This window comes from Trachypithecus francoisi, unplaced genomic scaffold, assembly GCF_009764315.1.
Source record: "Trachypithecus francoisi isolate TF-2019V2 unplaced genomic scaffold, Tfra_2.0 Lachesis_group2, whole genome shotgun sequence".
NCBI classification, from domain to species: domain Eukaryota; kingdom Metazoa; phylum Chordata; class Mammalia; order Primates; family Cercopithecidae; genus Trachypithecus; species Trachypithecus francoisi.
Genome location: NW_022681465.1, coordinates 145,944,489 through 145,956,953, shown reverse-complemented (window position 1 = coordinate 145,956,953; position 12,465 = coordinate 145,944,489). Strand labels below are relative to the sequence as shown.

The 12,465-nt window shown below is 40.3% G+C and overlaps 1 protein-coding gene across 6 annotated transcripts in view; it reads right to left on the bottom strand.

Moving 5' to 3' along the window:
* LARS1 (leucyl-tRNA synthetase 1) overlaps positions 1 to 12,465 on the bottom strand; it is a 70,632-nt gene that overhangs the window by 23,083 nt on the left and 35,084 nt on the right. For all 6 annotated transcript variants that reach the window (XM_033180768.1, XM_033180767.1, XM_033180766.1 and 3 more), the window contains 7 exons: positions 8,773 to 8,858; positions 8,618 to 8,683; positions 8,414 to 8,496; positions 7,551 to 7,689; positions 7,009 to 7,221; positions 4,405 to 4,462; positions 774 to 837 (listed from right to left, as the gene is read on the bottom strand). In XM_033180768.1, the coding sequence (XP_033036659.1) occupies positions 774 to 837; positions 4,405 to 4,462; positions 7,009 to 7,221; positions 7,551 to 7,689; positions 8,414 to 8,496; positions 8,618 to 8,683; positions 8,773 to 8,858 (709 nt within the window). The remainder of the gene's footprint in view (positions 1 to 773; positions 838 to 4,404; positions 4,463 to 7,008; positions 7,222 to 7,550; positions 7,690 to 8,413; positions 8,497 to 8,617; positions 8,684 to 8,772; positions 8,859 to 12,465) is intronic.

The following is a 12,465-nucleotide window of genomic DNA, read 5'->3' as shown; positions in this document are numbered from 1 at the left end:
GGGGCATGAGAATTGCTTGAACCCCGGAGATGGAGGTTGCAGTGAGCCAAGATCATGCCACTGTACTCCAGCTTGGGTGACAAAGCAAAAATCTGTCTCAGTTAATAAGAATGGAATACCAAATACAGAGGAAATATCTTGGAAAAGCTTCCTACATACTCAACTGTTTTTTTTTTTTTTTTGAGACGGAGTTTCACTCTTGTTGCCCAAGCTGGAGTGCAACGGTGTGATCTCAGCCCACTGCAACCTCTGCCTCCCAGGTTCAAACGATTCGCCTGCCTCAGCCTGCCTCAGCCTTCCAAAGTAGCCTGGATTACAGGCACCCGCCACCAGGCCCAGCTTTTTTTTTTTTTTTTTTTTTTTTTAGTTGAGACAGGGTTTCACCATGTTGGCCAGGCTGGTCTTGAACTCCCGACCTCAGGTGATCCACCCGCCTCAGCCTCCCAAAGTCCTGGGATTACAGGCATGAGCCACCACGCCTGGCCCATACTCAACATCTCTACAAAACAAGTCTTGAATCTTAGCACTGATATTGAGTTAATTAAAAGGAGACTCAAAGTAACTTCAGCTTGATTTGTTCCTGAACACATCATGTCAGCAATTCTTATATATTAAATATTATGTTGCTCTCCAACAAAGGAAACATTAATATTTTAAAATTTTGTTAAAAGCAAAAGAGAAAGTTAAAATTAAAACACCAATTTTAACGTGTCTTCTATAATCTAAGGAGAACTGGACCCTATGGAACAGCAATAAGAAAAATGTTTACTCACCATCTGCTGAAAACTTATCAATAGCTTGGGTCAAAGTGAGGAAGTTGCCTGTGGATTTTGACATCTGAAATAGAGAGTCAGTGATCAAGCATTAATAATAGTAATATAAATAAAATAAACCAAATCAGTCAAATAAATTAACTTGGTTGGCCATGACCAGATAAAAACAAAAATGAACTGGAAATACGGAAAGGAAAAGATATATTACACTAATTTTAGCAAGGTGAAAACTGAATCTCACCCAATAAAGTGGTTTGTTTGGGTTACTCAGCTATCAGTGACACAGCTAGGAGAGGACCTCCAGACTCACACTCAGTCCACTGATTCAGCCTACACTATCTCCTGGTAATTGGGTTAGACATGTGTAATGATTCCACTCTAACTCTGGAACACCAGCTGGTTACCTAAGAAAGAGCTTTACGGCAACTAGAATCATTCAGAAATGGAATGGATCCGCTCATGAGGTTGGAGTTATGATTTTAGGAACCCTCCTATCATTAGGGTCACAATAATTGGTTGTTCAAGTTGTGCTCTGCCTTAGGGCAATGCATCTGAAGAAGCACCACTCACAGCCTAGCAATCTTTATTGTTTTAAAACTGTATGTCATTAGTATAACTATGCTGATATCAAAAGGAAATAATGATTATACCAGTTTTCTATTATACTACATGGCAATACATATCTTGTTCTAATAAAATCAGGATAGTACAACATTCAGACAGACCAAAGAAAATGTCAAGTTCTAACAAGAATAAATGTATTGCTCCTCTCTGACTTACAAAGAAGAAACTAGTTCAATAATCAAAAGTTCCTTGTTGATCTAACAAAATCTATTAAAATCACCTGTGCTTCTAAACAGCAGTTTTTCTGTCTAATATACAGATTACCTTTTTTTTTTTGAAATAGAGTCTTGCTCTGTTACCCAGGCTGGAGTGCAGTGGTGTAATCTTGGCTTACTGCAACCTCCACCTCCCTGGTTCAAGGGATTCTCCTACATCAACCTCCTGAGTAGCTGGGATTACAGGCACGCGCCATCATTCCCAACTAAATTTTGTACTGTTAGTCGAGACGGGGTTTCACCATGTTGGTCAGGCTGGTCTCAAACTCCTGACCTTGTGATCTGCCCGTCCTGGCATCCCAAAGTGCTGGAATTACAGGCGTGAGCCACGGCACCCAGCCACAGATTATCTTAAAGGAACTTTTTTTATTAACTTTCAACCTTAGGGCACAGGCTAACTCTGATGTTACATAATGCAATTTGTATCATTCGCCCTTTGTTTAAACCTACAACTATTTTCTTTTTTGAGATGGAGTTTCACTCTTGTCGCACAGGCTTAAGTGCAATGGCACGTTCTCGACTCACTGCAACCTCTGCCTCTCAGGTTCAAGCAATTCTCCTCCCTCAGCCTGTAGCTGGGATTACAGGTGCCCGCCACCAGGCCCGGCTAATTTTTTGTATTTTTAGCAGAGATAGAGTTTCATCAAGTTGGCCAGGCTGGTCTCGAACTCCTGAACTCAGGTGATCCACCCGCCTTGGCCTCCCAAATTGCTGGGATTATAGGTGTGAGTCACCCTACAACTATTTTCATTATGACACAGATACTTATGACAACTCATACTGTCATTGCTATTCTGTTGGTTATAGCAAAATTCACTGGTTGTAACAAATCCTAATTTGTTACCATTTTTATTAATAAGGAATAAATAATTTTGTGCCTTTTTTTTTTTAAGTCAAGGAGGGGTACCCTTCTCTAATTTGCACAGAAGTATCATAGGGGCAAGTGAGGGGTCTGTCAAGTTTGCATAACCTCATGTTGAGGATATTGATTAATAAGATAAAGTCCTATGTAGTCTGTTTAAAAAAAAAAATCACCAATATTATTAACAGTAACAGTAGGGAAAGTAACAGTAGAAGCATAGAGAGGACTACTATACTGCTTGGGAAGGAGCATTAAGTGACACCTAAAAATCTTACAGACTTCAAAATTCTATCATTCTACTAATTTAGTGGCTAGTCACAGCATAAAACAAAAAGCACCGAGCCATTTTCTCAACTTACTAAGAAAAATAGCTCTTTCTGTCATCTTGGATCCTATGGAGGCCTGCTGGGAGCAGGACTTCTAAAAGGAAATATGGCTGGAAGGCTGTGGTCCAAGGGCCATTTTTGCTGGCTATGAGCAGTGTCTCCAGAATACACAGCTCTTCTTAAAATTGAAGGTGTCAGCTGGGTGTGGTGGTTCACACCTGTAATCCCAGGACTTTGAGAGGCTGAGGTAGGCAGATCACGAGGTCAGGAGTTTGAGACCAGCCTGGCCAACATAGTGAAACCCCGTCTCTACTAAAAATACAAAAAAATTAGCCGAGCATGGTAGCAGGCGACTGTAATCCTAGCTACTCAGGAGGCTGAGGCAGGAGAATCACTTAAATCCGGGAGGCGGAGGCTGCAGCCAGCTGAGATCGCGTCATTGCATACCAGCCTGGACAACAGTGCGAGACTCTATCTCAACAAAAAAAAAAAAAATGAAGGTGTTTATGCTCAAGATGAAATAGAATTCTATTTGGGCAAGAGATGTGCTTATGTATGCAAAGCAAAGAACAAGACAGTGACTCCTGGCAGCAAACCAAACAAAACCAGAGTAATCTGGGGAAAGGTAACTTGGGCCCCACGGGAACAGTAGCATGGTTCATGCCAAATTCCTAAATGATCTTCCTGCTAAATAAAGGTATTGGACACAGAATCTGAGTGACGTTATACCCCTCAAGGATTTAAACTAATGAAAAGTCAATAAATAAAAATGGATTTGTTTAAAAATAAAAATTTAAAAATGGCTGGGTGCAGTGGTTCATGCCTGTAATCCCAGCACTTTGGCAAGCCGAGGCGGGTGGATCACTTGAGGTCAGGAGTTCGAGACCTGCCTGGCCAACATGGCAAAACCCCATCTCTCCGGAAAAAAACAAAAATTAGCCGAGCATGGTGGCATGCGCCTGTAACCCCAGCTACTCAGGAGGCTGAGGCAAGAGAATCACTTGAATCTGGGAGGTGGAGGTTGCAGTAAGCCAAGATCGTGCCACTGCACTCCAGCTTGGGCGAAAGAGTGAGACTCCATCACGAAAATAAAAAGGAAAAGAAAACTCTTCTGGGTCACAATGCTAAGCTCTTTATGATTCCTGTCCTTGTCTCTGTCTTTTTCTCTCTTTACTTCAGTCGCAATTTGTGTCACCTTTTGCCACTCTAAATACAAATGTTACAAATAGGCAACTTTTCCCTATCTCTCCCTTTAATTAATACTATCTACTCCCCTTGCTCAATTTTAAAGATAAAAATTAATTTATGCTTAGTCCTAAATATGCTAATTAGAAGGTTTTTAACTCTGATTAATTTATATTATTTCTTATTTATTTACTAAATTTTTGGTAGAGATGGGGTCTCACTATATTGTCCAGGCTGGTCTTGAACTCCTGGCCTCAAGTGATCCTCCCACCTTGGCCTCCCAAAGCTCTGGGACTACAGAAATGAGGCACCACACCTGGACACATTATTTCTTACACACATTTAAAAAAAAGTGCAACACCCTAAATCTGAAAAGCCTTCCACAGAATTTTAAACTTTCAAGATGCAACAAGCCTTACCTTCTCAGAATTCAGGAGGAGATGTCCATTTGCTCTCACAGCTGTAGGCCATTTGTCACTTCACAGATAAATGTTTAAAGACAGAAAAGAAACAAAGATGATAGTTCTGGCTTAAAATTTTGAGGTAAAAGCTAATACACTCATAAAGGTTTGCTAAGATAAAAGTGCAAGGATATATACTGTAGTCCTTTTTGTAATGGGAAATGAAAACAAAGCAAAGGACTGGCTACATAAACTAGGATACAGGTATACAATGATGTAACTACTTAGGTGGGGCTACAAGTATGGATATAAAAAGATCTTAAATATATGTGAAGGCCGGGCACGGTGGCTCACGCCTGTAATCCCAGCACTTTGGGAGGCCAAGGCGGGAGGATCACAAGGCCAGGAGTTCAAGACCAGCCTAGCCAGGATGGTGAAGCCCCATCTCTACTAAAAATACAAAAATAAGCTGGGTGTGGTGGCAGGTGCCTGTGATCCCAGCTGCTGAGGAGGCTGAGGTGGAGAGTTGCTTGAACCTGGGAGGCGGAGGTTGCGGTGAGCCAAGATTGTGCCACTGCACTCCAGCCTGGGTGACAAAGCAAGATTCCATCTCAAAAAAATATATATATGTGTGTGTGTGTGTGTGTGTGTGCATGTGTGTGTGTGTGTGTGAAAACATAAGACAGAACAGTGTAAACAATGTGGTACCTTTGTATATACTAACAAATAAATAAGAGATATCAGATGCTGGTATATAAAATCACAAGAAACCAAGAGTATCATGATGAGTTTTGGGAAATAGAGTAGTGTGCAGGCAAGGGTAAAAGTTCACTTTTAACTTTTTGCTTTTACGTACTCTTTAAATTTTCGAACTATGTACATGTCATTCATTCATTCTAGCAATGAGATCATATGGGGGGTTGAGAGCAAGAGTTCTGGAGCCAGTCTCTTTGGGTTTGCATACTTGTACTAACATTCATTAGCTGGGTAGCTTTGGGTTATGATTTGTTCCTCTTTATTCCTCAGTACAGTTCCCTGCCTATAGACATGGATATTAAAGACCTTCCTCGAAAAGCTGTCATAAGAAGAGTTATTAAAAGTGATTTTAAAAGTACCTGGCATAAGCTCTTGATGTCATTACTTAGCTGTAATTTTTAAAAACCTAACAAATGTGAAAAAATTGGTGCAAAGGAATGAAGACTCAACTTATTGGTAAAGAATACTTCTGAGATACCCAATTTGCCTAAAAATGCATTGTAAACAATAGAGTCACACCTGTAATCCAAGTACTTTGGGTGGCTGAGACAGGAGGACCACTTAAGTCCAGGAGTTTGAGACCAGCCTGGGCAACAAAGTGAGACCTTGTCTCTATAAAAAAATAAACAAAATTATCCAGGCAAGGTGACATGTGGCTAGTCCCAGCTATTCAGAAGGCTGAAGTGTGAGGATCACTTGAGTCCGCAAGGTCGAGGCTGCAGTGAGCCAAGATCGTGCCATTGCACTCCAGCCCGAATGACAAAGTGAGACTCTGTCGAAAAATAAATAAATAAATAAACAAGGTAAGTAATAACGCTGGATGACAAGTCGTGTAAGAATGACATTAAATTTACTTTATTCCTCTGGGCTGGGCACAGGGGCTCATGCCTGTAATCTCAGCATTTTGGGAGGCCAAGGTGGGTGGATCACCTGAGGTCAGGAGTTCAAGACCAGCCTGGCTAACATGGTGAAACCCCATCTCTACTAAAAATACTACATTAGCCAGGCATAGTGGTGCATGCCTGTAATCCCAGCTACTTGGGAGGCTGAGGCAGGAGAATCGCTTGAACCCGGGAGGCGGAGGTTGCAGTGAGCTGAGATCACACCATTGCACTCCAGCCTGGGAAACAAGAGCAAAACTCTGTCTCAAAAAAATAAAAAATAAAAAATACTCGGGAGGCTGAGACAGGAGAATTGCTTGAACCCGGGAGGCAGAGGATAGAGTAAGCCACGATCATGCCACTGCACTCCAGTCTGGACTCTGTCTCAAAAAAAAAAATTATTTTATTCCTCTACTTCAAAATCTTCGTTTTATTCTTGAGGGAAAAAACGTAATTTTATTCTAAATACAAGAAGGCATAAGAAATTGTTTTGGTTTTATGAAATAAAATTTGAACAGACTAAGAGGTTTGTTTCCTCAGCTACTTGAAGGACTAGAGGGAAAAGCAGACACGTCTGGGTAAAGAGGGAAAAGGACAGAAGGACTCCTCTGAAGAAACAGACTCTGGTCAGAATGTTACTAAAACTAATGCTGGAACCTTGGGGCTCTCCGCTCTAAAGAGAAGGTTCCTTCCAATTCTAATGTTCTAGAATTATTCTTGCATTTAACAGGTCAAATGAATTACTAGCAGACCAGCAATGCACCTGAGATATGACATGCTTTGGTGGCTGGGGTAGATATGTGGATTTCTGGATGCAACAGATAGGAGGTGGCCTTTCTGCTTTAGCACATATTTAAGATAAGAAAAAGAACATAACTGGCAAATCTATACTATCCCCTCCACGATAATTTCTTAGATATTTGAAGCCACAAAACACCCCTATTGACAATCAATAAATCTAGTCCACACCTATTTTATCATTCACCTTTGTTCCGGCCACATAGCCACATGATTATACAGGTAATATGAAAGATGATTTGGAACAAGATCCTTGCCAGAGACGCGAAGATCAACAGGATACCAGAATTCAAACTCCTGCTTTAACTGATCTAATTTTTCCTTTGGGATCTGAGTCTTAGGAAATGGAGCCTCCTTGAAGAAAACATAATCCCAAACTTCCTTGGTCATCTGTTGTGGTCTGTATCAAAAATAAATAAAACAAACTATTATATATACATATATGTAATTTCTTTGGAAGAATCAATACCTGAATCTAACCATGGACTAGGAATCTCTTTCTTAATGTAGTTACAGGAACAAACAAGGACAACAGCTTCCACAAGAATGAAGAATAGATGATGACAGTAAGGGGCTATCTATTAATTTTTCCCAGTTCAACAGTAAAAAAGCAAAAACATCATGACAAAATTCTGCTACATAAATCTTATTAAAACATTTCAATATGTAAATCAAATATCACAACCCTTACTGACAAATTATGCTCCTTTCCCTTATCTGTTTACCAACCTAATGCCCAGCGGAGACTCTGCCTGTCCATGCAAGTTACCCCCCTGCAATAGGTGTGCGACTGTGTAAAATGCCATGTAAATAGTGGAGTCAGAAAGTGATTCAATCAGCCACTGCTCATCCCAAGGCAGGCGAGTGCCTGAAAAATAAAAAGTAATGCATGAGGAACCTAAGAGACATTTCATCTATAGAATCCACATTTTTAAGAAGAGGGCTATAGCATTTACAAAGCTACTTATTTAGGAAGCTCTTAAATTATTCTTGAATAATTAATAAAAATAAAATGGTAGATAAAAGACAAAATGGGCCGGGCATGGTGGCTCAAGCCTGTAATCCCAGCACTCTGGGGGGCTGAGGTGGGTGGGTCACCTGAGGTCAGGAGTTCAAGACCAAACCGGCTAACATGGTAAAACCCTGTCTCTACTAAAAGTACAAAAAAAATTAGCCAGGCATGGTGGTGGTTGCCTGTAATCCCAGCTACTCGGGAGGTTGAGGCAGGAGAATCACTTGAACCCAGGAGGCAGAGGTTGCAGTGAGCCAAGATTGTGCCACCGCACTCCAGCCTAGGTGACAGAGCAAGACTCTGTCTCAAAAAAAGAAGAAAAAAAAAAGACAAATGGTTGAAGCTTGAAGTCTCTCTATAAAAAAGACACACCATAAAATCTATACAGATTAGAGAGGTCATACTTCTACCACATAGTAGATGATAGTGGACTATATCCTAGTTTTCCTGACCATTCAAAGAGAACTTCTTGCTTTCAATTCAGAAAACACTAGAATAGAGGGGGGAGGAAAGGTAAAAACGTATATTTTCTGTGTAACTGGTAAAGTTATCCAAATAGAAAAATTTCAAGTTTGTTTACCTAGACCATAAGTTCTTGAGCAAGCATGTTCTTGTAGCCAATCTAAGGTGGCTTCAAAATTCCTCCTGGTCTCCTCACAAAATCTAGAAAACAGCAAAAGACAAAGTGTATCTTTATTGGTTCACTTGTTTGTTGCATTTCAACTTTATTGTTTCCACATTTTTCATCTCCTTTTTCCTCCCTCATCACTTTCTCCCATCTTACGTTTCCAGGTTCTTCAAGCACTGAGATGTCTGTTTCTTCCAATTCTCTTCTCCATAATCCAAGTACCTGCGAGTGAATAAATTGATTTTTTATTTTTTTAAGTCAAAGATGAGCACACTGACTAGGGGAATTTTCTTGCTATAAAAGAGACTAACCACTGGTCACACAGAGCCACGACACATTCATCTGACGACCTGGACATCACTTGTTTCTCTGGTTCCATGTAAATAAGTGCATCTCCCTAAAGGAATGTAAATAAACAAATATTAGATACTATGTCAAATCAATCTTCACTCCTCAAGGATAAAAATTACTTTAAAAAAATGCTATACCACCAATAACTGAAAGCCCACATTTTCGTTATGTCTTCCCCGCCTTCCCAGGGTCAGTTATCTTCTACCTTTCCTTCTATGTAACACTTGCTTTTAAAGAGGCATGAATCTTCATCAAGTAGATCACTTTCTCTACCTACTGATTATTTCATTTCAGTGAAAAACTAAAAAGTGAACAAAAAGGAAAAAAATACAGAAGATGGTTAGCAGTTTCGAATCCTATGGTTTGAAGGTTAGGCTTCCTATGACTGTTTTCTGGGGTTTTGTGTTTTTTGGTTTTGTTTTGTTTTGGTTTTGACAGATAGGGTCTTGCTCTGTTATACCCAGGCTGGAGTGAAGTGGCGCTATCATGGCTCACCACAACCTCGACCTCCTGGCTCATGTGACCCTTTTACTTCACACTGCAGCCTCCTGAGTAGCTGGAACTACAGGCACATGTCACCCCACCCAGTTAATTTTTTAATTTTTTTATAGAAATGGGGTCTCACTATGTTGCCCAGGCTGGTCTCAAATCCCTAGGCTCAAGTATTCCATGTCAGACTCCCAAAGTGTTTGGATTACAGCTGTGAGCCACTATGCACAGCCCTATAGCAGCTTTTCATCCTTCTTATAAACTGCTTTAAAAAAAAAAAAAAAAGGATATACAAAGACTAAACATAGAAAATCTTGTTACTAAAGATTTATAGTGCCATGAAAAATTTCCACTAGAAAACTGACCATGCTTTTGATTTTTTACCAAATATAAATCTTTCTTAATGCTATCACGATCCTAAATACTTTTAAGCATGAAAATTGATGATGCTTTTGATTTCTTTTTTTTTTTTTTTTTTTTTTTTTTTTGAGGCGGTGTCTCGCTCTGTCGCCCGGACTGGAGTGCAGTGGCCGGATCTCAGCTCACTGCAAGCTCCGCCTCCCGGGTTCACGCCATTCTCCTGCCTCAGCCTCCCGAGCAGCTGGGACTACAGGCGCCCGCCACCTCGCCCAGCTAGTTTTTTTTTTTGTATTTTTAGTAGAGACGGGGTTTCACCGTGTTAGCCAGGATGGTCTCGATCTCCTGACCTCGTGATCCGCCCGTCTCGGCCTCCCAAAGTGCTGGGATTACAGGCTTGAGCCACCGCGCCCGGCCTGCTTTTGATTTCTTACCAAACATAAATCTCTCTTAATGCTATGATGATCCTAAACATTTTAGGCTAGGATAATTTTTAAAAATAAAATTCAGCATTATTATTCACAAAATGATTCACTGCTCTGTTTTTAATGCAATTCTTCGTGCTGAAATTAAATAGCTGGGATTTTGGTTTAAAGATGGTAGATCAAAAACAGACATTTAACTCCTGCTCAAAATTCCAATAAAAAGAAAAGAAGATTTTACAAATGGCATGAACCTACAAAGTCAAAATAAATGACAGAAGAAAAAATATTAACTGAATTCTGAAAACAAAAAAGCAACATGAATGACAAATATATTAGCAAAAATTAAAAAGCTATCTAAATCCTAAGACAATAATAGAAAATGGCAAAAAGTAATCTACTCTGTACTCCAGTAACTCTAAGAGACTCAGAAATTGGTGGCATTAAATAGCTCTAGAAATAGAGATAAGGTCCAGGTGCAGTGGTTCACACCTGTAATTCCAACACTTTGGGAGGCCAAGAGTTCAAGACCAGCCTGTCCAACATGGAGAAACTCCGTCTCTATCACAACTACAAAATTAGCTGGGCATGGTGACGCATACCTGTAACACCCTGCTACTTGGGAGGCTGAGGCAGGAGAATCGTTTGAACCTGGGAGGCAGAGGTTGCAGTAAGCCAACCAAGATTGTGCCACTGCACTCCAGCAGCCTGGGCAACAAGAGCAAAACTCCGGAAAAAAAAAAAAAAGAAAGAAAGAAAAGAGAGAGAGATAAGGTGAGATAAGTGAGACTGAAAAGAGGAGCACCAACTAAAGTCATTTAAAGAAGCGGGTATCTGGGAAGTGGTAAAAAAATAAGATAAGATTAAAATAACATAACATAAAATAAAATAGAAAAATAAAATAAATAAAATAAAATAGAGGTTAGAACCCCATATACTGCCCCTACCTATGCCAGAACCAAAAAAAAAAAAAAAAAAGGCTAATTCTCTAGAAAAGGTAAAAGAAAGTCTCTGAACTAGAGACAAAGTTCCAAGTATCATAGTAAAAATAGGGGAGTTAAGTGAAAGTCAGCACACTAGATGTTGGTACACATTCCTAGCTCTCTTCTCCCTTCCAACTCCCAAAATGCTCAGTTGCTTAGACTTTTTGTTTGTTTGTTTTGAGACAGCACTCTGTCACCCAGACTAGAGTGTAGTGGCGCCATCTCGGCTCACTGCAACCTCCGCCTCCCAGGTTCAAGCGATTCTCATGCCTCAACCTCCCAAATAGCTGGAATTAGAGGCAGACATTACCATGCCCAGCTAATTTTTGTATTTTTCGTAGAGACACGGTTTCACCATGTTGGCCAGGCTGGTCTCAAACCTGACATCAAGTGATCCACCCGCCTCAGCCTCCCAAAGTGCTGGCATTACAGGCGTGAGCCACTGCGCCTGGCCACTTAGACCATTTGAGCTAGAGATTGGCAGAATCTTCTGTAGGGAAATCTAACAAACCCAAAAGCAAATACTAAAAAACACTTAACATCCAGGAGTCCCCAAGGCCCAAATGGCCCTTTCTAGACCTCCCCCAGTGAAGCCTAGTGACAAGTCCTACCCATATGCAAAAACATTTCTTTTTACACCCAAATATATATCAGCAGTCTTCCTCAGAGATGTCCTGTCTATGAAACAAGAACATCATCCTACAACAAATCAGCCAGGCATGGAGGCACGTGCCTGTAGTACCAGCTACTCAAGAAGCTGAGGTGGGAAGATCACTTGAGCCCAAAGCCAGAACAGCCTGGGCAATATGGCAAGACCCCTGTCTCTTAAAAAAAAAAAAATTCAGAAAACAAGAATTATTGAACTGGCCCAAAATTAGTAATTATTGAATCTGGGTGATACATGTTCAATTTTCCATACAATGATTCTTTAAAAAAAGTTTTTATAAATTTGTATTCACACACATACACACACACACACAAATAGTGAATAAAAGCACATAGTAAACAAACGCTCAGGAAGAAAACGATGAGGGACTATCCCACAAAGAGGACCAACAGGACTGCCAGGATCTAAGAGGTTCAGTATCTGAATGACAGGAATTCAAAAAGTGAAAATAGAGAATAAGAAAAAATAATCAAGAAAAAAGTCAAGAAGTGTGGCCCAAATTGAAGTACACAAGTTTCCAGACTGAAGGAGCCCACCAAGCACCCAATAGGATGAATGAAAATTGACCTACACCAAGGCAAATCATGAAATTTCAGAATACTGTGAGAAAAAAGATTATATAAGCCTCCAAAGTCAGAGGAAACAAGTTACTTACAAAAACATCAGTCACTACCAGAAGAGTTTTCAACTTCTTAATACCATCAATGAACCAAAAGACAATGAGGTAATACCCTC